Source organism: Lissotriton helveticus, chromosome 7 (assembly GCF_964261635.1).
Source record: "Lissotriton helveticus chromosome 7, aLisHel1.1, whole genome shotgun sequence".
NCBI classification, from domain to species: Eukaryota; Metazoa; Chordata; class Amphibia; order Caudata; family Salamandridae; genus Lissotriton; species Lissotriton helveticus.
In genome coordinates, this window is record NC_136068.1 from 1,810,610,036 (window position 1) to 1,810,636,076 (window position 26,041).

Consider the following 26,041-nt stretch of genomic DNA (forward strand, 5'->3'; position numbering starts at 1 on the left):
TGCAAACTCTTGGTTCTTCAACAGCACAGAAAAGATGAAGGGTACCTGCACTGAGGGAATGGACTGGCTGGGGCTAGCATGTCCTACTAATTTATTTTATTTATTTTATTTTATGTGCTTATATAGCGCCTGTATAGACCCCCAAAGGGTTATCTCCACGCTTTTGCCATAAGAAGGAGCATGTACTGTGCCAAGTCATTGCAGAGAGTTGCTGGGGCATGAAGAGTGATTAACTATTAGTGAAAAAGTGGGTTTTAAGGGTTTTTAGAAAGGATAGGTGGTTAGTAATGTGTTTTAATGTAAGGGGAAGGGAATTCCAGAGAGCAGGTCCAGCGTGCGCCAAAGCACGACCTCCTTGTCCAGATTTTTTTATTTTAGGAACCTGTAATAACTGGAGGTTACTGGAACGTAGGGGGCGGCCTGGGGCATAGGGTAAAAAGGCCTCTGTAAGATATTTAGGGCCCTTTCCTATCAGACATTTGTGAATAGTACACAAAATTTTAAACTTAGTGCGTTGCCGCACTGGCAGCCAGTGGAGTTCAGCCAGTAGCGGTCGGGAGGGAGTCCTTGATGGTACGTTAAGGACTAACCTCGCCGCCGTGTTTTGGACTACTTGTAGTTTGTTAAATTGGCCTTCATTGGTTGATAAAAGAAGGCCATTGCAGTAGTCCAGTCTACTGATAACTAGTGCCTGGACTAAGGTCTTTCTGTGGTTGTCAGGAAGATAGGGAAACACCCTTCTCAACAGTCCAATGGCCCTAAAGCATGTGCCGGCAACTTGGTTGACATGATCCTTAAATGTCAGGGTTTGATCGAACAGCACTCCCAAGTTTTTCACGGTCTGCTTTGGGATGGGAACAGGTCCCAATTCTAAGGGCCACCACTCATCAGACCATAATGTCACCGCATCCCCAAACAGTAATACCTCTGTTTTGGCCACATTGCATTGAAGGCAGTTCTCAGCCATCCACTTTGACACTGCCCTCATGCCTTCTGCAAAAGATTTTTGCAGAGCAGGTGTTAATGGCAGCCTCTTTCTCCGGAGCTAATTTTGACTTTTGTTCAACATGTGGTGTAAATTTACTGACAGTCCACAGTGTAAAGGTCATGATTAAATGACAGATTTTAGAAAAACAACAACAGGTAGTTTCACCTGAGAGGCGGGCGAGGTGGAAGATGAGAGAAGGGTGTGCCAGGGAAATCATTTCTCAATCTCATTATGCAAACTGGGGATTTCCCAGCAGATACACCAGGGAATAAATAACCTGCTCTATAGTCCTCAGTGGGAGATGAAGACCAGATCCTCAGCTGTGTCACATCAAGCTCCAAACTCTTCATCGTCATGAAGGCACTTCTTGCAAGCCTCAGCATCCTCTTCACTTGCATATCTCGAGGTCAGTTGTCTCCCTCAGATTGTGAACCTCTGCACTGCACAGATGTGGTGTTTCATGTAGTCAGCTGTGGTTTCTTCCACGCTTTTCTTGGCGTGTGTGTCATCCTAAGATCTATTAACCTGCGGAGATTTTGCTGCAGGTCTTTCTATTGGATAAGATATTTTCTCAGTTTAATTACAAGATCATTGATTGATGCACTTGGAGATGCAATTTCTTGATTATTTGAATAACAAGCGTTTCATATCAACCTGAGAGGTCCTTGGGGGAAAACAGATTGTTTACGACAGTCTTCTGGATACTGCCAGAGCTATTCAAACATTCAGGCATATGTTTGAGATTCCAGTTACTGGCAACACAAACGTGTCAACCTACACTGCCCAGAGTCTTTCTGCCATCTTGCATAGAAATCTGAATTCTTCTAGATCATAAGCACATCATTATGTGGTCTTTTGCAGGCCAGATAGGGCCATCCAGCCTGCCACTTTTATGGCCTGCTCTCACTTTCTGGAGTCAAACTAATTTCATGAAATTTTGTTTGCAGCTTTATCATCTTCTTCAAAATGAGTAACTTGTATCCAATATAGTCCCTCCAAGCATGACCCTGGTTTCTGGTGAACCTACATAGCTAATGCTTCCTGAATATTATTATTTTTTTTAATATTGTCTCAATGTTCTTGTTTTCCTCCTGACAACTCAGGCACTATCCTGCTAGTGTTGCAGCTTTTGTTAATCAATGTTATATTATGTCAACCCGGGTGCCCAGTTTTCAGCCCTTGGATGTGTTTGCTCACATGTATGAGTTGGTATTTAAATTGCCCTGGAGAAAAACGTAGGGGCATATTAAAAAGTCCCTATCACCACCACAACGTCACTTTTCAGGACGTTCTGGTGGGGATAGGGACTTTGCCATATTTACAAGGCAGTGTGGCTTAACGCTGCATTGTAAATATAAATAAGGCACCCTTTCACGCTATACTTAGTGCAAAAGGGGCTGGCAATGGGTGTTGTGGTGGGCGTTTCACTACAACACCCATTATTTTGACGCTGACCCCTATTTACAAGAGTGGCGTAAATAGGAGGCAGTCCCAAAATTAAGACCAGGGAAAACCTGGCCTTACCCTGGTGCAACAAGGAGAATTTTTTTTCTCCTCGTTTTTGCTGTTTCCATGTGTGTCCTGCGGGACACAACCTTTACAATGCAACCATTACATCGCACTACATTTACAACACAGGCATTACATCGCAACAACCTTTACAACGCATGTCACTACAACGCATCAATTACATTACATGTCACTACAACGCAGGCATTACATCGCATGTCACTACAACGCAGGCATTACATCGCATGTCATTACACTGCATACCATTATGATGCAAAGAAACCTTACACTATCCAACAGTTACCCTACTGTTGCACCCCTTGGAGTTAGAATAGTAATTTGTACCCTTACACTATCCAACACTCACCCTACTGTTACACCCCCTGGAGTTAGAATAGTAATTTTTACCCCTACACTATCGAACACTTACCTTAAATGCAATGTAATGGTATGTGTTGTAATGGTATGCGTTTTAAAGGTATGAAGCGATATAAAGGAATGTGTGTAAGTGTCGTTTTTAAAACATCGTTATAGTGGCATGTGATGTAAATGTATGATTTGTAAAGGATATTGCAATGTTAAAACTGTGTTGTAAAGGTAAGTGTTGTAAATGTATGCGTTGTAACGTCATACGTTCATGTCCTTTGTTATGCAGCACACAAGGAAACAGAAAAATGCCATTGATTGATAATGTGCAGGAAGGTGTCCCTTAAGTGTTGTAACTTCTATGTGTGCCGTATTAAGCGGCACACATACAAGTTGCAAAACACAATTTGAAGATTGTTTATGTGCAGGAAGGGACACATTCCTGCACATAAATAAACACTCCCATCAAAGCAGGCACCCTTGCACTATGGTGGCGTTGGTGCTAGGCTAGCACCAATCCAGTGGGGGGGAAGGGCTGCACCATATCGTTGTAAATATGGTGCAGCCCTGCATTCTAAAGTGACTTAGCATGCTTCGCCGCTTTCCTAGTAAATCTGCCCTGTAGTGCTACACGTTGTGTGGGAGACAATCTGTGGAGGATAGGTTAACTTGTTTTGCTTTGTTTGCATAGATAGGCAAGCTCCCATGTGTGCCCCCTGCATAAGCATAACCACCTATAAAGAGTCCCAATGAATAATGAACAAATGTCTTTGATTTTTTCTTTAAGTTGTTATTTTGTCCTTTGAGTAATCTCTTTAAATTGTCATTTGAAATGCATCCGAAATGCATTAGAATGTATTTCAGGCTTCTGAGAAAAGCCAGCACCCAGTCCTTCAAACGGGATGTTCACACCGTCTATGCAAAGGTTGAACCTCATTTATTGGAGATGCCTAAATAGAGCAATGAACAACTCAGCAACGTGTCTGCATCTAAGCTTAGTTACCGCAAGTTGCAGCTTTATTCCAGCCAATTTGATAATGTTTTTGAGATGTGCACATTAAGTCAGAAACGTGTTGATCCACATTTCTGCAGAAAAAATCCGCGCAGCAAAATCCAGCTTTTTCTGATGGCATTGACTATTTAATCCATGTGCTCAACCACTCATGCATTTGTCAATTAATCAACTCACACAATACTGTATTCATTCATCTGTTGAACCATTATATCATGTTTACTAACTCACCCATCTACACAGCCACAATACTGTCAATAAACCAGGCAGCTCTTTAGCTGATAAAAAGCCATACCTGTTGGCTTTGCCAGTGGTTGTTATATCTTTCCTTTTCAATAAGCAATGTGTTATATTTAAGGGGGAGGTGGCGGGCATTTGGTACGTTTCTCTGTCGTGCAATTCCCCCCTTGTCTCAATACATTAATTTTTGGTGTCCTTTCTTGCAGGAGAGTCACTGATCTGCCAAAATTGTGTGATCCGCTATATAGAAACTTGTTCTGAAAAAAACATCTGTGTGAAAAGCCGCAATAAACTATGTTTTGGAGGGACCTTCTGTGGAACCAGATGCGAGACCTCCTACCTGGAGAATTATGAAAGTAGGTGTCACACGGCCGCGTGCCAGTGCTGTGGTAAATGGATCCATTCCCTATTATGTGGATAACAGGTGCACAACAAACCTCTTTGCTGACAGAGTTGATCTGAGGGTTTATTCATGGCAAACTGGTAGCAACGGTCAAACCATAGACTGCTGGTGTACAGTGCAAGCAAGAAGCTCCAACTGAAGTAGTAATTGAAGATAGACAAAGGGGCAGGACTGACCTAGACACTTCCTCACCCCACACAACAGAAGTTCACTCCCACCCTTCAACTCTACCATCAAAGACAAGATTTTGATGGTATCCCAGTATCTACCCTCCTCACCTCTGGGTTTGAATCCCCTTCTTCCAGACACAGGGATGCAGGCATCACACTGTCTGGGAGAAGGGAGGACACCTTCTATCCTTTCCATGTGCTATACCTGGACAAGGGTATCCAAAATGGATCCCACTAGCCTTATTGCATGAGCATGGCGAGTGGGCCTCCCCATGAGAAAGGCAGCAAGGATTCAACGAAGTCAATATGTCTGACTGTGACTCTTTATAACTTTAAAAAGTAGACATCACATTGGCATCTAACTGGGCATCTGAAGCACAGGCAAAAAAATATCTGCTATTTAAAGTCAATATAAAAAATACCTCTGGAAAAAAAACACTTGATTCCAGGATTACCACTAAAGAGAAAGGAACTATTTAGAGGTGGATGTGAATAATGTCTACAGGGTTTGTGCAGTCACTCAAAGTGAAATGAGTCAATGAGTAAAGTAGGCTGACTTGTTGACCCGCGCTGTGTGCTGCATTGGGTGGAATCAAAATGATAATGTATTAGAACAATGGATGGAGTCTGCTAACAAATAGCTCTTCTATGAGTGTATATATTTTATTGTTGGTGGAATCCCTTTTGAGATGTGTTTAATTATTAGGGCACCACCTTATCCTCGAATCTCTCATGGAATCCCCAGCTGTATTTACTGGCTCTCAACATAGCCAGATCGCTGGTGACATAGTGAAAGAGCATAGTAGCTCTCTAAGTAAACCCACTGCCCCCTGCTGCAGATCTTTGATGCTAAAGCAGTTGGGGGCATATCAGCAACAACCGGCGATAATTATCGCTAAGCGTACTTAGCGCTAGAGTAATGATCGCCGGCTATCGCCGAATTTTATCGCTGAGGTAGCGTGCTATTAGCAACGCTTATCTCAAAAAGCAATAAAATTCCAGGTGCAAGCTGCCAATAGTGCGATTATCGCTAGATTTACAGCAATAATCGCACAACATTTGGCGATAGCTTGCTGATAGGGCAGGGTAGACTCAGCCATGACATCCACCTTCCATTGGATATCATGGCTAAGTCAAACTAAAAGCAGACGTAAGGAAAGTAGCAATACCCAAGGTTATCGCTACTTTTTTTTATCGCTATGCTTGTTAGCGTGCCCATTGATAATTGGAGAAATGTTGGTTAGCAACATTTCTCCAGTTATTTTGAGCTGGAACGCTCACTTTGCATCTCATTAGAGATGCAAAGGTGGGCGTTACAGGAAAGGGCGCTAACGCCAGGATTCATGTGGTAGCGTGACCTTCCTGATATAGTGATAAAATTATCGCCGCTTTTCGTTCGAAAACGACCTCAAAAGTGGCGATCATTTTTTATTGCCACCTTGTTGATATGCTCCTTGGTTCGCTCCTATATCGAACGAATTGTGAGGCTTTTCTAACTTATCCTCCCTTACAAGATCCGAAAATATGTTTCTGAGAACTGAGACTTCGATTGCCATAAAGTACCCCACTGAAACCCTCAAAACTCAACAGGGGTAGAAACACTGTAGCTGACAAAGCCAAGCTTTGCCTGCTGCTTTTTTGGGAGAAGGCTATGACATCAATCAGTATGCCATGGCCTTCGACAATGTGATGGAGGTTGATAGGGTCCATAAAATTAATTGTCTTCGGCCAATCAAAAAACTATTGCTAGCCATAGGCCTGAAAATGCTATGGAACAATACGCTTTCTAAACCAACCATGACACGCAAGACCTTAAAACATATTTTTGGCAATGGGCTGCACAAAGTGAGGGCAAATCTCCCATTAGCTCTTGGCTGACAGGGGCAATTTTAGGTTTAAAGAGCAATAACCTCCTGGAACCATACTGGGGTGCCATAACAGTGCCAATAGATAGAACATCATATTTAGGGTTGGCATATTGCAGCTGAAAACATTCACAAATAACTGGACTTTTAAAAGAACCGAGATAAAGTTGGACTGACTGAACTAGACTCATCATGTGTTGTACTCATGAACAGTGGACACTGAGTGGTTTTATAAACCAGAAAGTCAGGTCCACTGTGTGGATTGATGTTTTACGACACTAATCAAAGGATGCATTTTGATTGGTATAGTTTTTTGATGGTTGTATTTTACTGTTAATTTATATGTATCGATTAAATATTGCTTTTTAAATGAAACCAAAGAATTTTGTATATTGTAAAAATCATTAATCTGTATTTATGCGCATTGCACTTATATCGTCTGTTGACCGAAATAGAGTTTATTGATTGATTGATTTGTAAGCAAATGGGGACTCGAAGCAGCGGTAGAATTGTTAGCTCAGACCCAAGACTACTTTGTGCATGTGCCATTGCTTAATTTCAACCAGGGCCATGGTCGCTGTCGAACAATGAACTAAAACCATCGCCCACCTTAACAAAAACAACTTACATAAGATCAAACAATGACATTTTGAGAACCGTTTTATGAAGTTATGGGGATTTATAGATGTACATTTTCTATCATTTTTTAATAACGATTTGTTTGGGTGTACTGATGCACGGATATCTCTTGAAAGTTGCTTTTGAAATGACTTTTCTACTTGCATCTCATTTGATAACTCTTGGTTATTGACCATTCACCAAATAACATGATGACCATAATTAGAGTAATTTTAGTGAACCACCCTTTTACGGTTTTTACGACCTGAGAACAAAGAAGGAAATTGATTCAAGGAAAAGATGTGATCTTGTTTGTATTATAGTTTTTAAATTAATACATTTTGGTGTGCTGAGATGCGTCGGCTCTCATACCAGAATGACTTTGTATTTATTATATGATAAGTATTTTACTCAGTTTTGTTCTTTTTTAAACTTTGCTTTTATTGCACATTATTGTCAAGCTAATTTGAGTTGAATTAGTATATTTTGTATTTACTTTACTTTGTATTATAAAAAGAAAAACAAAACAATAGTCTAGTGAGAAAAGCAAGGCTGTTTCAAAAGCCAGGTTTATGGTATGCTGTGACCAACTCTTTATACATCATGCTCAGGACAGGCACATTAGTCCTCTGCCCATGATAAAGGCATGGTCGGTGCGGTTTTCAGGTCCAGGCAGGGCGTTAGTTAAAAAAGCTGGGGGGTCTCTCAAAGGGGCATGGCCAATGTAATTAAGGGCGTGGCTTAAAACACGTAAGCTTACAATCTTTAGCACAGTGTGCCGCCCGACTTGTATTTTGCTGTTCCTATCATTGCATCCAGATATATGATACAACAAGTCGCATCATACCTATAAGTCAGGACTTAACCTGACTTAACGCCTAACCCCACCCGAAACTCTACGCTCGTGCGTTACGGACCCAACTCCTGGTCCATTAACTACCCTAACAAAATGACCAGTAACTCTAAAAAGAACTTCAAACACCGTACTCTAAAACGACACCCGGAAACACTCTTTGTAGATAACTACCACTCAGCGTCCAACGGCTGCACGAAAACTAACTTCATTTTCTACACCAATCGCCTGGCTATAATGGAAAAACACCTTCTCTCTTCACCTCCAAGTCGCCAAGTCAGTAGTAATTCCCTATGGTGAAAAAATCTCCACTTCCATTTCCCCGACCTTCAAAGGGGAACTCACCATTTCCATCTACAGAACTGGAACCATTCTCATACAAGCCATCGACCCGCACCTCACCACTTTTGACTGCCACTTCCCCACTCTTCTCTCCTCGTTAACTCAACTGAGCCATCAAACCCTATCTCCCCCACCCCTCATGACCCTCACTATTAACGTGAAACTGATGCAATCTCCCTGCCCCGAAGACCCTCTCTTCAACTCATGGACATCCTCCATCACTCACTACAATCACACCACCCCTATCATTACGCTCCGTCGCCAAATACCCACCACGATCAAATCAATGAGCACACCAGGAGCGACAAACTCACAACTAACAATCCCCACATGGCCGATCCAGACAGATTGGTCTCTGACCTTAGCCCTCCTGTGACTGAAATCCCCTCAGACACTCCCCTCCCCACCCCTGATAATCTGAACCCTTCCTCACTTTCTTCCCCGACCCCCTACACAGTCCCTGTTCCCCCCTCCCGGACTCCCTCCGGGTCGAACGCCACTCCCAATACTATGGTGTCTCTCCCCCCTCCCTCCTCTGCACACTCCCCTTTCGCTGCTGCACTCCCACGTACACAACCAACCACCACCGCTAATCTCTCTGACATGGCCCAGAACTCGGACGCCCTGCCTAGAATTTCTCGCCCTCCTCTCCTGGACACTAGTCCCACTTCTCCTCCCCTGAACTCCTCGAATGAGAACATGACTAATCCGGCTCCCTGTGTAAAACTTCTCCCCTCTCTTAATCCCAGGGACTCCATCCTATCCCTGACCCCTGTTAAATCTACCTCCATAGACCCAAGTCTTTCTCGCCCCTGCCTAAAACATCAAACTTTTTCAGTGCAATAACACAGCAACTGAACAGAATGGAGAGGAAAATTAACTCCCTTACTGCTGATTTCCTTCACTTACAGCAAAACCTCCTCAACAGAGACAAGCCACCGTGCTCTCTCCCCCTGGGTATTCCTGCCCCTACCCCACTCAATACACCTCCCACGGCCTCTCTCGATACACCTCTCATGGCCCCTACGCCACCCAATACACCTCCCTTGGCCGCACTCAATGCACATCTCATGCCCCTGCCAAGCACCCCTCGCCCACCCAGTCCAGCAGCGAGTCAGACACTTAGTCCCAACTGGGATAGCCAGCCCTTCTCGGTACTGAAACCAGATGAGATCAATGACTCTTACCTCGCTTCCAAACAGAAGTCTTCCCCTTTCCACATCCCTGTTATTATTGGCACAAACAGAATCCCTAATACTGCCCACTCGCCCAGACCCCCTGCTCAATACACCTCTATCCACCTAACTCCCCCCACCATCGAGGCTCCCCGCCCTCTCTCTTGTATGCTCCTTAACTGCAGATCAGCATTACAACACACCACTGACATTGCTGAAGCTCTGCTCGCTGAAGATATTGACATCGCTTTCCTCACGGAATCCTGGCTCAATTTCCACTCTACCCCCATCCTTGACATCCTCACCCCCCCAGGGTACAACATAATCAGACAAGACAGGCCGATCAAAACGGGGGGGACTAGCCATCATCCACATAGCTGGAATACAGATTACCAATATCAAACCTGCAGAATACCTATTGTTTGAATACCTGACAAACACACCCATTCTCAAGAAACCAGGGGCCGGCCCTAATGATCTGAACAACCTCAGACCTATCTCAAACCTCCCATTCCTTGCAAAAACATTGGAGTAATGTGTTCTCCACCAACTCAATAAACACATTGATGAGTTCAACCTCCTTGACACCTTTCAATCAGGATTCAGGAAAGGCTGTAGCACTGAAATAGCCATACGCAACGTCTGGGACGACATTCGCAAAGCCTTAGATGATGGTGATGCCTGCCTACTCATCCTTATTGATCTATCTGCGGCATTCGACACAGTTAATCATCCAGCTTTTCTAGAGACCTTGTCGAAGTGCTCCGGCATAAATGGTACTGTACTCAAATGGTTCACCTCTTTCCTCCAGCATCGCTCGCAACAAATTAAAATCAAATCCTGTCTATCGAAGCCGACAAAAGTCACACTTGGAGTGCCACAAGGCTCAATCCTCTCCCCGTCCCTCTTCAATCTCTTCATGGAGCCCCTCACAATCATCTTGAAAAAAGCTGGAGTGAGTTACCACATTTATGCGGACGACACCCAAATCTATTTAAAAATAAAGTCCCCCGATGACATCCAACACCTCAATACCACTCTAACGGAGATCCAAACATGGTTCAACGTCAATCACTTAAAGCTCAACCCAGATAAAACGGAACTGATCCTATTCTCTCCAAAAAGTAACCATCGTCCTATCCAAGAGTGGCTCGAGGATCTGGTTGCCCTAAACTGCCCCCTCGTTCGATCCGGCTCGGTTAAGTCTCTAGGCATCACCCTGGACAAGAACCTGTCAATGGAGGCCCACATCAAAAACTCTGCTAAAAGTGCTCTTTTCTCTCTAAAACACCTCAAGAAATTGAAACCTTTCTTCCCCATGATGACCTCAAGACAGTAGTTAAATCCCTGGTTCTCTCTAAAATCGACTACAGGAATGCCATCCTTACAGGGACTCCAAAAGCTCACCTAGCCCCTCTAAGGACAGTGCTTAACATGGCCGCTCGACTTGTATGTGGAGTAAAAAGATTTGATCACATCACTCCAGCTCTCAACTCCCTCAAATGGCTTCCCATGGAAGGGAGATGTATTTACAAGCTGGCCTGCATCACACACAAAACACTCCACTCTCTGGCTCCCAACTACCTGAATAACAAACTGGTAAGAGCAGGTCAAACCAGAACACTGAAAAGCTCCAACTCACTCCTTCTCATTCCTCCAAAAATGAAAAAGAAAACAACCCAATACCGATCGTTTTGTGGCAATGCTCCCAGGATATGGAACGCTCTCCCGGGAGCCCTCAGATGCAACCCCTCCTTCTCTTGTTTCAAAAGAGACCTCTAACTCCATCTCCTTAACAAATACTTTCCTGAACAACGTCAACTAACCTAGACCTCAATACCTCGAGTTAACTCTCATTCAAGGATTGTTGGTGAACGGACTATGCTAATCTCCTTGTTTTTCTTTTTTTCTTCCCCTCCCCCTCCGCTGCACAGTTACTTATTGTTCATACTGTATTCTTTATCCGTGGTTTGCTTACTTACTGTCAGCCTTCTAGGTAATGTAAGGCCCTTCTGCTTTGCACAATATGTATGTGAAGTGCTCTGATACCTACGGGTCTAGCTAGCGCTATACAAAATTTTAAAAATAAAATAAATACATAAAACTACTGGCTTTGTCAATGGTTGCTAGTAATAAGCAGTAATTATGGCTTGTATATAATATTGAAAAAACTTCCACTTCAAGCCCTGGTGACACCACAACAATGTTGCTGCTCCTGCGTTTCAAAAAGAGAAGGGAAATCCAGAGAGAAAATGACTCTCTTTAAAAGATTTCCTTTCCCCTACAACCCACATGGCATTAGGTCATGCCGTAACTTCTCCACTAGTGAGTGATAAGTGAGCAGTGTGAGCAACGCACATCCATGTGCCTGCTGTCACTGCAGTCCGCCTATTCCAGGGCACAAAACAGAGCCCCATAGAGACCCGTTTCAAGGCCTCCTTAAAAAAACTGCTGGTGCTCAGCACCGGTGAGACCCGGCCCACTTAAAGCTCTGGGTATAGGACCTCACATTGTAAAAGATGTGCCTAGGACTCAGCAATGCAAGAGACATTCCTGTCCCATCATAGGTGAAAATACTTTCTCATTAAAAAAATAAATAAATAGGGAATAGAATATTCCTCTGCACACCCAAAGGACACGAGTAGCTGGAGATGGCAGCCTGCAAAGGCAACCAGTGTGTGTGTGTGGGCGGGGGGGGGAGGCGCTGGCAGTGTGTTTGGTGCATGGCTTGGCGAAAGGCCAGGCCCTGTTGCCATCCCCCACTTCACCCAGCCAAAGGGTTCACCACCCACTGCCATGAATTAAGTGCAGGGCCCAGGCACTTCTAAGCCTTGCACCCTACCCAAGTTGTGCATGCTCAAAGGTCGTGCACAGCGAGGGTTGGCCTCCTGCGAGAGGTCGCGTGCAGGGCCTGGCAGCCACTGAGTCCCTGTGGCCAATCCACACTGCATCTCGAAGAATTGTTGTGCAGAGCAGGGTTTGGCTTCCCCATGTTGGTTGGTGCAGGTCCTTGACAAAGTCAGGCCCTCTGCCAATCACGTCTGCGCACAGACTTCAATTGCCCGTCCGGGTCAGGATGGGTGAAGACCTTGTCGCAGGCCAGCTCCTGCGGCCAACCGCCACTGAGCTCCTCTGGCTCACTGAAAACATATATTTTTATATTTTCCTATAACCTTTGACTCCATGAACAGATTTGCCCCAAAATTGTCAATTCCTTGGCATAGTGATCTAAGGTATGCCAGGCTAATTTTCCTGAAGATCAATGCAGAGGGAAAAGGTTGGGGATAGGGTCAAAATTATTCTGTTTTTCCCAGTCATGCTTCTGTAGGACATTTTTCTCAAGTAAAAAACTCTGAATGGATTACTTCAAACTTGTCATGAAAGTAGATCTCTAGCCATGATCGTATTCTCATTGGTTTGGTGGAAACCCATTCAGTAGCTATACAAAGGATTTAAAATAGTTGGTGGATGAGCATGATAATACTTTTGAATACCACTGGTGTCTAAAATTGTGATTCAGAAAATCGTGAATTCCTATCATTTACATTTGAATTATTATATCAAATGTGATTGGCTGTTTTTTCTGCAACTTTAAATGTGTTTAAAAAAAATTGTGATATGCCTGATGAGGGAATAAAAACCATCCAGTGTCAAGGGAGAGGGAGAAGCAGCATTAGAAGTGCCCAACCCTTCAGAAGTGCACAGGATGAAGGGAGGCCCTAAACAAGAAATACACGTTTTGCCGGGTTTCCTACAATAGCATAGAACTATGCAAAAGAAGAGTGCCGCCCGCTATTCAAATTCACCCTTTCTTTTTCTTTTACTCCAATGGGGCAAAAATAGCCTTTAAGAAATTCATTTGTCTGCATCCCCACTAAACCTGGGGGTGATAAGCTGTTCAACAGCATCTTGGAATGGGAGTATTCTCTGATCAGGGTGTGAAAGGATTTGAGTTTGGAATATCCACAAACGTACGCGTTTGTTGGCTTTTCTAAATTACAAAGACTACCCTCACCCTGGCATGAACACTTTACAATCCTGCATTTGACAGGGCAGATTTACAAGCCCCTTACGCAGCCGGTGCACCAAGTTGCGTGACGCACCAGTGGTGCAGCCTGCTGAGTGATATTTACAAGCACAGGTAAAGTCACCTTAACATGAGCTTGCAAAAATCACCCCTGTTCACGCAACACTGTGCGTTTTAGGGGCGTGACATGGCTGTTGCTGTGGGTGTTCCCAAACAACACCATTGTCCATTGGTGCATTTCCAGATTTTCGATAAATTGTAAATCTAGAAATGCGTCAAACTGCCATGCCACCCATGGGGTGACGTAGCGAGGTGCAAGAAGGAGAAATGTGTTCATTATTCCTTGTATTTTTCCTCTTTCAATGCGTGCTGCATTCTACAGCACACATTGGAAGAGGAAATCACATCAATTGATTATTTTTGTGCACACCGCAGGCCTCCTTGCACCATGGTACAAGGGTGTCTGCCCTAGCACATGGCAGCAGTTTGTGCGCCAGCGCAGGCAGAAGCACAGAGATAGAACATATTTTTGTAAATATGTGCATCCCTGTGCTTTGAACCTAACACAGCATGGTGCAGAAAAATTACTTGCTGCACCGCGCTCCGTTAGTTTCTTGTAAATCTGTCCCCATATTTGTACTGTGTATTTGCAAACATTTTCAACCCTTGTGCTAAGCCTTTTTTTGGATAAATAGGGTAGTTCGCGCATTGGCCCCTGTAACTTTTTGACCACATAAGGTATCCACGCCAAATTTACGTCTTTATTTTCGAAACATCATGGGGATACTAAAGGTACCAAGGGTTTATGGATTTTCTTGGAGGGGACCCAGAAATTAGCCAAAATACAGCTAAATTCTTTTGAAAAATGGGAAAAAAGGGACTCCAGATGAAAACGTCTTTTTGTTTTCCTTGCAAATGGTATTAAAAAAGGGGTTGTGGTGCTAAAATCATCATCTTCCCAGCTTTCAGGCACAAGCAGACTTTTGACAAATAACCACATTTCTTTACACAGTTTTGGCATTTTTCTGGAACCTAGCCAATTCTTGCTATTTATTGTGCTTTCAACCTCCTTCCAGTTAATGGTAGAAATGGGTATGAAAGCAATAATGATCCTAAAAAGCTATACATTTTCAAAAAGTAAACAAACTTCTGAATTCAGCAAGGGGTCATTTGTGTAGTACCTTCAAGGTTTGTTCATAGAAACTAACAGTTAAATACAAGAAAAATTAAAAATGTGTTAAAAAAACAGCCATTTGTGTCAACGTTTTCACCTGTAACTTCTTCTAATTATGAAAGCTGTTTGAAAGCAATATACCATTACATTTGCTGGACCTTTCTGATTGAGGGGATATATAGGACTTGTAGGTTCATCAAGAACCCGACACACCCAGAGCCAATAACTGAGCAGTGTCGTGCAATGGTTTTTTATTATGTACCTGGTATATAGCAATTATTTTGGTGAAAATGTATTCATGGAAAAATTGGTATGAAATACACCTATGTATTGCTGAAATGGGAACAAAATTTAGAGTTTAGAAACAGTTCCGAAATTGGGAGTACCTATACGAGCATGAAAATTATAGGTCATCTTTCAAAATGACTTCTTTTTTACACAGTCTTTCATTTGGAAGGCTGAAATGCATCTGAAGTCAATAGGTAATAACAGTTGTTCTACAATTCTGTGTTACCCTAAGACTCCTGTTAAAAATGGTACCTCACTTGTGTGTTTAGGCCTCGAGACCACAACAGGAAACGGCTCAAAACGCAACGTGGACACATCACATTTTCACAATGTTAAATTACCCTTTTTTTGGAAAGTCCCTAGCTGTAGTTTTTGAACCCTAGCTTTGCCTGCCTGCACCAAGGGAAACCTAGCAAACCTATACATTTGTCAAAACTAGACACCCAGGGGAATCCAGGATGGGGTGACTAGACTGACTCTCACAGGGTTCTGTTACCCAGAATCCCTTGCAAACCTTAAGAAATTTCAAAAAAACAAATTTTACTCACATTTCTGTGATGGAAAGTTCTAGAATCTGCCTGTATCCACAGAATTCCACCTACCCCACATTCCCCAATGTCTTCCTAGAAAAACGGTACCTCACTTGTGTGGGTAGGCCTAGAGCCCGCGACAGGAAACGGGCCAAAACGCTAGGTGGACACACCACATTTTCACAGTGAAAAATTACCCTTTTTTTACAAAGTGCCTAGCTGTAGTTTTTGAACCCTAGCTCAGCCAGCACCTAAGGAAAACTAGCAGACCTATACATTTTTTAAAACTAAACACCCATGGGATTCCAGGATGCGGTGACTTGAGTGGCTCTCACCAGGTCCTGTTACCCAGAATCTCTTGCAAATCTAATAAATGTCAAAAAACACATTTTCCTCACATTTCTTTGATGAAAAGTTCTAGAATCTGTGTGGATCCACGAGATTCCACCCACCCCACATTCCCCAAAGACTTCTGAGAAAAATAGTACCTCACTTGTGTGGGTAGGCCTTGTGCCTGTGACAGGAAACGTCCAAAACTCAAGGTGGACACACCACATTTTCACTGCCCCCCATCTGCACCCCAGGGGGCAGAAAGACTGGAATTTCGAGGGAAATGGCATGCCCATCTATTGTAGCCCCCATTGTAAAAAAAAAAAAAAACTGGTGTCTAGTGGGCTTTCTGATCCCGTGGGGCAGATTGTTGGGTCCCTCCCCCATCTGCACCCAAGGGGGGGGGGGAGACTGTTATTGTGTAGGGAGGGTTGGGGGATTTGGTGTGCCCATATTGAGCAGCCCCACCCCTAATTTACATAATTAAATAAATCCCTGGTTTCTAGTGGGCTTTCTGCTCCTCGGGGGGCAGATTGGGGGCTACTGCCCCCATATGCCCCCCAGGTGGGGCAGAAAGACTGGATTTTAAGGGGGGAAGCCCCCACACCTAAATTAAATGTAAAAAAAAAAACTGGCGTCTAGTGGGCTTTCTGCCCCCCCAACCGGGAGGGTCAGAAGGACTCTAATTGTGCAGGGGAGTGGGGGCATTGGCATGCCATATTGGGCAGTCCCCACCCCTAATTTCCATTTTTTTTTAAACTGGTTCTAGTTGGCTTTCTGCCCCCCCATGGGGGCAGATTGGGGGCTGTAGCCCCCAAAAACTGAATTTAACCCAAAAACTATGGGGGAAGCAAAGGTCCTTGCCCAAGGGGCCTCTCCCCCCTCCCTGGTGCCTAGTGGGTGGATCCCTGCTTGAGGATCGCTCCCCTGGGGTGATCCCCAAGCAGGGATCCACTAAGGAGGGGTACCACTGGAAAGGGGAGATTCTCCCCTTCCCAACAATACCTCTCCCAAGTGTTTCGATGCTCGGGGGCTGAGATAGGCCGAGCACTGAAACACTAGTTTCCAATCTAATGACAACAGCGCTCTGTGCGCGCGATCGTCATTTGATTGAAAACATGTTAGGGGCCTCTGGAGGTTGGGGAAGCTCTTCCTCACCTCCCAAGGCACAAAATAAAAATGGAAATCCCTCTGTTGTTTACAGCAGACGGATTTTCTGCCCCTGTCCTCATGACAGTATGGTTCCATCATGAGCACAGGAACACAGGTGCTCATGAAGGAACCATTCTGTCATAAACACCTACAGGGTTAATAGCTTAGCACCCTCAAGTGTCACAAGAAGACTTGCCTGACAAGCCAGGCACAAGGAGTCGTGACTCCTCCGCTAAGGGAGAGGAGCATCGCCCCACAGGCTTTTATTGTCATTTTATTCCTCTCTACTGTGGCAGCATGTGGGCGGGGCTGCTATGCTGACAGAGCAGAGGAGGTGTGGTGGGCACACTAAAGTGCGCATGATGCTTTCACCGGCAGTCTCGGATGTGCACTTTAGCATGTTCTCCATGCAGGCCTCATTACAGCTTTGCATGGTGGCAGGCCACAAGTCCCAATCTGAGCGCCGAACTAAGGTCCCCAGATCAATCACTGTATTGCAGAGTTGTGATTGGTTTAGGGGAGCCTGGCTGCTTCCTGTGCGGCAGATGAGAAATGACTTGGGACAGACCAGCGAGGAGGTAAGTACATGTTTCAGTTTTTTACACTTTTACCTCTTTACCTGCTCACCACACCACCCCATGTCCGTGCTGCCCGCCACTGCAGTTACAGTGCCTCACTTGACTAAAGCATCTGATCTATGAATCTTTGTTTGTCCTCGTTATGGCAGGGTCACATTTAAACAGGTCTACTCAGCCTTTCATCTTTCCAAGATTGATAAAAAAGAGTACCATTTATTTGGCTAGCAATAAACATCTCATAGACAGCGACAAGATACTCCAAGGAGTGAACGTGTGCTTTATAAACACAGGTTATGTTATCTGCAGAATGGTATTAAGTCTTTGGAAGAAGCACCCTCTGTAGAAGCGAGCATCACAGCCTTTTCGTTTTGATCAAACATTTATTTACTAGACCATCAACATCATTGAAATGTGTTGTGTCTTTTTCTTAAGTGGGTTGAGCCTATTTACTTTGTGTTTCCCTAGAGGGCCTAACAGCATCCGTGAACACCATGCGCTGTGCGTTGGAGGAGGAGTGCGGCAACTTCTTACTCAGTCTGAGCATCGGAAGCTTCCAGCTCCGGCTGCAGAAGAATTACTGTGATGAAGACAGCTGCAACGCTGAAGATCTCACTGGTATGTGGACCTTGGATGATATATTGTACTTAGCTTAAAGGGTAATGACTCAAAACATTCTCTTTTTCATTTCAAACTATTTGAAGAGCTCAGACCGGGAAAACATTAAGCCTTTCAGGCTGAACCAGAACAGCCAAGTGTAGGAGCCCCATTCCTCCATGGACCTTGCTTAACATTAGGTCTAGTTGAAGGTCACCAAAATATTGTTAGCTTGCTAGAATGACTGAAATTAGTAGCCACAATCCAAGACCTGATGGGTCCAGTGACCTCATCAAAAGACAACTCTTAGCTAGTTCACCACAAATGGCCACCGTTCCAGTGCCGGTCTTGACCAGGAGGTTTCAATGATCCCCGTTTCTTCTTCAGTGGGTGATATTCCTCTGCCTTCATGCCTGCTGCCCACACCAACCCACCAGGACACACATTGATATTATCAGTGGCTAAAGGGATCAGGAACAATGTGCACATTCACGTCTCCAACAGCCTCTGTGTGTACATCACTCTCCTCTGACGTATACACCCATCCTATTCTGTTGCTTTGTGTTGCGTCTGTCAGGAGTCTGCTTACGTTTAATGTAATGTGTGCAGTACTGCTTGAGCATTTGTGGGGGATCAAAAATACATAGGAAAAAAAAATTATACTCCCCAAAACATCTGCCCTGTATTCTTCCTGGGGCTGTATTACGCTAATGGCGCACTTTCCCTGTTTGTGCTGAGCATACCATTTAAAAGGTGCACCCAGCGCAAGCAATGAAGATGCTCCGTAATACCATGAATGCGCTACCCCAGGGCAGCCGCAAACTCGTGCTTCCCTGGGGGCCTCATATTCCTGTGAAAAATGCTGCGGCGGCTTTAAAGCTGCTCCGTGTTTTCACAGGACAGGTGGCAACCTGGAGTGTAATTAGAGATCCCCTTGTATGCGGGTGCAGTGAGTGCTCCCACCTGCAAAGGGATGTCTGGGGGTCCATTGGCCCCTTCTTCCCCTCCAGAGGGCTGCCATCTGGGGACGCCACCTGCGCCTCCTTTGTTCTTCTTTACTTCTGCACATACGTCTGTAATACAGCGCAGGCTCAGAGGGAAAGAGATTCCTTCAGTTGCATGGCGCCACGTCCGCATACAAATGAGAGAACGCTCTCTTAAGATAGTGCTGCAACTTTAAGTGTGCCAACACTTTCGGTATTACAGAAGGGGCCACACAAGCGCCTGTGGCCCTTTTTATAATATCAAAGTGCATGTTGTGCCCAGGCACTTTCATAATATGGCCCCTTATATCCTCTCGAACAACTGCAGAGAGTGCGCCTGTGGAGATTCTGCCACAACTGTTTGAGACTCAGCCCCTGTGTTTTATTTCAGCGAAACCCTATCAGCACCATTAACCGAGGGACCAAAGATCTCAACATGGCAATTTGCTTTTCTACTCTAGTTAAACTGGGTTAACACAGTTATAACATAGTATGTGGTGCTCGTAGTAGAATTTATGCCTACTTATATCATATAGATAGAGGCACACACACCTGTGTCCACACAGGTAGAAACAAACATGCATGCACAGACACATGTGCACGCACTTACACTTATATGTGCACACACAGACACAGACCCTTTTATGTGAGGGTTGGTTGCATGGCATTCTGTTATATGTTCATGGTATATAAAATGGAGTACTGCAGGCCTCAGTACCATGGCGTAAGATATCAGTATCAGGTATCAGTCCGGCCCAGCGATGCACATAATACACGTTTAATTTCCTTTCTTCTGGTTTCGCAGCACCGTCCAGGGACAGGACGCCCAACGGAGTGCGATGCCCCCTGTGCTATGCTGAAGGCACCTCTACTTGCCAGGCTGCTGGAACCATGGAGTGCACCGGCCTGGAGACCAAATGCATGGATTTTGGAGGGAAAATACGCCGAAATGGTATGCGTTAAGGGGTATTTGACTATCGAGGGGTATTTATGGGAAGGGGTCACCTACAGACTGTCAGGAATGTGATCAAAACGCATGATTTAAAGCGAGATGAAACACACGCAGAGTCACATAGTGAACACTGTAGAAGGTCTGAGACTGGTTCTCCTTGTGAAAGAAACAGACAGGGTCCAAATCACCTTGCCTCGCTCCCAGAACCCACAGGTGTTGCCATAGGTTCTACATACTGATTCACTCGGACCACTATGTGAAATGTAGCATACTCTGTAGTGGAGCTCAAGAAAAATCGCTGGAAACAGAAATTGTGGTGTAGCCTATCTTCACTTGAGCGGAGGCCTCTCGGGTTCAGAGACCCGATAGCCACTTGCTTTACCAAAGCTTAACTTCCGGAAAGGTATGTTTGATAATGAAATGTGGGTGAAAATGTTGGGCTTTGACTTTAAATGATGCCCTCAAAGACTGGCCCATCAGTGTGGCAGAAACAGGCTTACCTCTCATAGATATATGCATTGATTCACATCTGTACCTGTCAATCTATTGAGGACTTGTTCCTTCCTCCTCCTCATATGGAAACACCTCCATAGAGCCAGATCATGCTTTCTCTCAGTAAGGCACACTACCTCCCTCTCTTTATCATCCAACACCGTAAAGACCAGCTGCCAACATTCAATAATGGCTGCCTCGTCCACAGCTTTTTGCATTTCTTCCTGCCATTTGTACTTATATTCGCTTCTTTCCATTCTGTAAAAGATCTAAAATGTTCCAATGAAGTTCCTGCCTAAACTCAGTCATTCTGAATCACACCACTGTTTTTTTGCTTCTGGAAGACTTTATCCAAAAATGTGTAATGTATAAGTTCTGTAGGAGTACAAAAGTTGTTCACTCTAGCTTCCCTGGAACTCATGGCTTGAACCTGTCATCGCTTTACCAAGTCCTTCCCATCTTATAGCGAAAGACTACATCATACGAGCGGAGGGTGAGGTAGAAATGGAGAGGAATGACATCTGGTTCTAGAGCCCGGTGGAAGAAGAACCTCCACTTGGTGTTCAAACCTCAGGCGACACTTAAAGTTCTAGAGTTGGTGGGTGCGATTGTAGCCAGTGCATGGAACCAGTAGACGTGTATGCATGCTGCTGTGCATGTGGACAATATATTTGCGGTGTATTTTTGCATGCACAGAAGTGATTTAACCTTCCAAACCAAGTCTAGTTTTATGTTGTAAATTGCAATGACATATTTAGGAAATTCCAGGGCACCATGTAAACATCAAACACGGTGCATTTGGAAATAGCTGTGAGTTCTACTTTTATTCCAGTTTCCTTTCATTGAGAATGGTCCTTTCACAGTGGTTATTCATTGGCTAAGATTCAGTGGATTTAGTCACAGCCCAGCCAATGTGCTTGATTTCAGGAGTGGCAACCTGCACCTCCAGCCCTTCTCTTCACCCATCTCTTTTCTCTTCACAGACCGGATCTTGACAATCGCCTCCATGAACTGTGTCAGTGAAGACCCCTGCAGCCAACCAATAATGCATTGCTCTGATGGTCTCATTGTAGAGGTTGAGCACTTCCGCTGCTCCGACGGTCAGAAACAAGGGCATGCCAACGTCTCCGGAGCAGCAATGGGCTTCTCGTCCCCGGATAAATATTTCCTCCTTACACTTCTGACTCTATTGAGTATGCACACCTAGAAGGATTTTCTCTCGGCCAAACAGACATGTGACCTCTTCATTGTGGCCATTTCACATACATTGATTGTATTTGTTGTATAGCACATGCTGCCAACTTAAGTGCATCCTTGTACTTCCATGCTCATCGTGTACATCATAATAATATTGATTGGTTTTGAAAAGATAGTCGGCTATTGTCACAATATCTCCATATAATTCCTGTAGTAAATTTACCAGGGCATGTGATATTAATATACAGGTTACATGGTGATGTGCTGATAATACGAAGTCATCTGAAGTCAGTATTGATTAGAGATGGATGCACTGCACACAGGAGGACACATGATATCAGTACTGGTCAGAAGGGGATGTAGATTTCTGGTCAGACCTGGGTTAAGTGGCAGTAATTTGAGAATGTCCACTGAGGGCAGCATGCCCCATTGCCTACGATGGGGAGATGACTCCACCATCTCATCACCCTGTCCATGAAACTCGGGGTTCAATGAAGCTTCAAAGCCATGCTTTTCAATGTTGATAGGAATCATCTTCTATTTGCTACCACCCATTTATTTGTGATTTATAGCTGTGTCTTCGCAGTTAGGCCGTGTGATGATTTGGGAGTTCAAATACGTTTTTGAAATAAATTATTAAAGTATCTTTGAAATTATTATTTCCTGCAATCTAACTTGCATACTGTGAGTCACCCAGAAGCTCACATTGTCCACAAAATGTATTGTCTGGCCTATATGAAAGTTCTCCATACCTGTAGTGAAGCCCTCTTGTGCTCACTTTGGTTTTCCTTTTAGTTTTACATTGTTACATATTTTCGTCTTAGCCCTGTTACCTTTTACATATTTTATTTTTGCAATATGATTCTAAGTAATACTGCACATGTTGCTTATTTTTAGAAAGTCTTTCTTGCTACACATTCTGTACTCTTCGTTCAAGGCTAGGAACATAAAGTGAGACATCCTGGTACATATGTTGCACACTCAGATACAGCTTCTAACTTCTAGACACATCATTACGTCAGAGTTGTATTTCTAACACAGTACTTGTATTATATAAACATTGCCCTGCCCCTTAGTGGGTTAGAGGGGACACTCAAGCCAAAACAGTCCTGGGACAACTGTCATGCTCGGCATGTAGCTCTGTCAATGCTGATTCTGCAGAGAGGGATTGCTGTTTAACTTCAGACCAAGTCATTCAGGTATGGGGTTTCAGACCATACTCCGAGTTAGGGAAGAAGGGTACACCCACTATGCTCTCAGAATTGGGGTGGTGCAAGGTAGGGATATATAGATGTTGGGCCTGGCCCTTTTTGCAGGGTTATCGATAAACCTTTTCTCTTCTCCCTCTTATTTTTTTCTCAACTGTATTTGTATGGTTTTAGGACTTTGGGCACTTTACCACTGCCAGCCTCTTCCATGGTGCATATGCTATCTGTCTAAATTGTATTGGTGATTGGTTTATCCATGATTGACATCTTTTATTTACCAGTGAGTCCCTTGTAAAGTGCACCAGGTGTGCACAGGGCCTGTAAATCAAATGCTAAGAGTGGACCTGCAACACTGATTGTGCCACCCACACAAATAGCCCTTCATTTCTCAGATCTGCCACGTCAGTGTCTGTGTGTGCAGTTTTCAACGGTCATGTCGGCCTGGCAAGTACAACCACTTACCAGGCCCAAACCATTTTTTTTTACTACATGTAAGGCACCCCTGAAGTAGGCCCAAGGTAGCCCCATGGACAGGGTGCAGTGCATTTACACAGTAGGGCCTGTACTGGCTTGTTTTACATGTCCTGACAGTGAAATACTACTAATTTTGTTTTTGTCACTATTGCAAGGAGTATCTCTCCCATTAGTTATCATTGGAGCTGACTTGTAACCTCTTACAAATGTAGCTTCTGAATGGGAACAGATAGAGATTTGGAGTTTGGGGTCTTTAAGTGAAGTTGTTTTTTAAATTGCGTGTTTGAAAATGCCACTTTTAGAAAGTGATTCAGAAAAGGGGGTGGTGATGAACAGAGTGTCTGAATTAAGCAGACCACTCTTACCCAGTCCAAAGATCAGGGCTTGAACCATCACCGTTATTTAGCTCACTGCCCCATCCCAGCTCAGAACCTGGCTATATGCAAATTAGTCTGTCCCTGGCCCAGTGCATCATGGGTACAGGGCAGACCAAACTACCAAGCCAATTCTTCACCAGAAAGGATACAAGCTACCGGGGACCGGTTTCTGGCATTTCAGCCTCGTCGGCCCGGCTTGCTTGAATCCTGATGGAGCAGTGAGCAAGGGACTCATGTCTGAGTATACCCTGCCACACCTATAGTGGCCAAAAACGATTCAGAAAAGGGGGTGGTGATGAACAGAGTGTCTGAATTAAGCAGACCACTCTTACCCAGTCCGAAGATCAGGGCTTGATCCATCACCGTTATTTAGCTCACTGACCCATCCCAGCTCAGAACCTGGCTATATGCAAATTAGTCTGTCCCTGGCCCAGTGCATCATGGGTACAGGGCAGACCAAACTACCAAGCCAATTCTTCACCAGAAAGGATACAAGCTACCGGGGAACGGTTTCTGGCATTTCAGCCTCGTCGGCCCGGCTTGCTTGAATCCTGATGGAGCAGTGAGCAAGGGACTCATGTCTGAGTATACCCTGCCACACCTATAGTGGCCAAAAACGATTCAGAAAAGGGGGTGGTGATGAACAGAGTGTCTGAATTAAGCAGACCACTCTTACCCAGTCCAAAGATCAGGGCTTGATCCATTACCGTTATTTAGCTCACTGCCCCATCCCAGCTCAGAACCTGGCTATATGCAAATTAGTCTGTCCCTGGCCCAGTGCATCATGGGTACAGGGCAGACCAAACTACCAAGCCAATTCTTCACCAGAAAGGATACAAGCTACCGGGGACCGGTTTCTGGCATTTCAACCTCGTCGGCCCGGCTTGCTTGAATCCTGATGGAGCAGTGAGCAAGGGACTCATGTCTGAGTATACCCTGCCACACCTATAGTGGCCAAAAACGATTCAGAAAAGGGGGTGGTGATGAACAGAGTGTCTGAATTAAGCAGACCACTCTTACCCAGTCCAAAGATCAGGGCTTGATCCATCACCGTTATTTAGCTCACTGCCCCATCCCAGCTCAGAACCTGGCTATATGCAAATTAGTCTGTCCCTGGCCCAGTGCATCATGGGTACAGGGCAGACCAAACTACCAAGCCAATTCTTCACCAGAAAGGATACAAGCTACCGGGGAACGGTTTCTGGCATTTCAGCCTCGTCGGCCCGGCTTGCTTGAATCCTGATGGAGCAGTGAGCAAGGGACTCATGTCTGAGTATACCCTGCCACACCTATAGTGGCCAAAAACGATTCAGAAAAGGGGGTGGTGATGAACAGAGTGTCTGAATTAAGCAGACCACTCTTACCCAGTCCAAAGATCAGGGCTTGATCCATCACCGTTATTTAGCTCACTGCCCCATCCCAGCTCAGAACGTGGCTATATGCAAATTAGTCTGTCCCTGGCCCAGTGCATCAAGGGTACAGGGCAGACCAAACTACCAAGCCAATTCTTCACCAGAAAGGATACAAGCTACCGGGGAGCGGTTTCTGGCATTTCAGCCTCGTCGGCCCGGCTTGCTTGAATCCTGATAGACATGAGTCCCTTGCTCACTGCTCCGAGTATACCCTGCCACACCTATAGTGGCCAAAAACGATTCAGAAAAGGGGGTGGTGATGAACAGAGTGTCTGAATGAAGCAGACCACTCTTACCCAGTCCAAAGATCAGGGCTTGATCCATCACCGTTATTTAGCTCACTGCCCCATCCCAGCTCACAACCTGGCTATATGCAAATTAGTCTGTCCCTGGCCATCACCACCCCCTTTTCTGAATCATTTTGTCCACCATAAGCATGGAAGGGTATACTCAGATGTGAGTCCCTTGCTCATTGCACCATCAGGATTCAAGCAAGCCGGGCCGATGACGGCTGAAATGCCAGAAACCGGTCCCCGGAAGCTTTTTTCCTTCCCAGTATAAGGATTGGCTTGGTAGTTTGGTTTGCCCTGTTCCCATCATGCACTGGGACAGGAACAGACTAATTTGCATGTAGCCAGGTTCTGAGCTGGGATGGTGCAGTGAGCTAAAAAACGGTGATGGATCAAGCCCTGATCTTTGGACTGGGTAAGAGTGGTCTGCTTAATTCAGACA

The 26,041-nt window shown here is 44.7% G+C and overlaps 1 protein-coding gene across 1 annotated transcript; it reads left to right on the forward strand.

Moving 5' to 3' along the window:
* The first annotated feature begins 1,296 nt into the window (after nt 1–1,296).
* Nucleotides 1,297–22,013, forward strand: LOC144767728 (phospholipase A2 inhibitor and Ly6/PLAUR domain-containing protein-like). The gene is made up of 5 exons (XM_078651113.1): nt 1,297–1,394; nt 4,322–4,471; nt 18,086–18,235; nt 20,003–20,149; nt 21,625–22,013. Exons 1-5 carry the CDS (start codon nt 1,343–1,345, stop codon nt 21,846–21,848), a joined length of 723 nt encoding a protein of 240 aa, XP_078507239.1. The 5' UTR covers nt 1,297–1,342; the 3' UTR covers nt 21,849–22,013.
* Nucleotides 22,014–26,041: the final 4,028 nt, after the last annotated feature.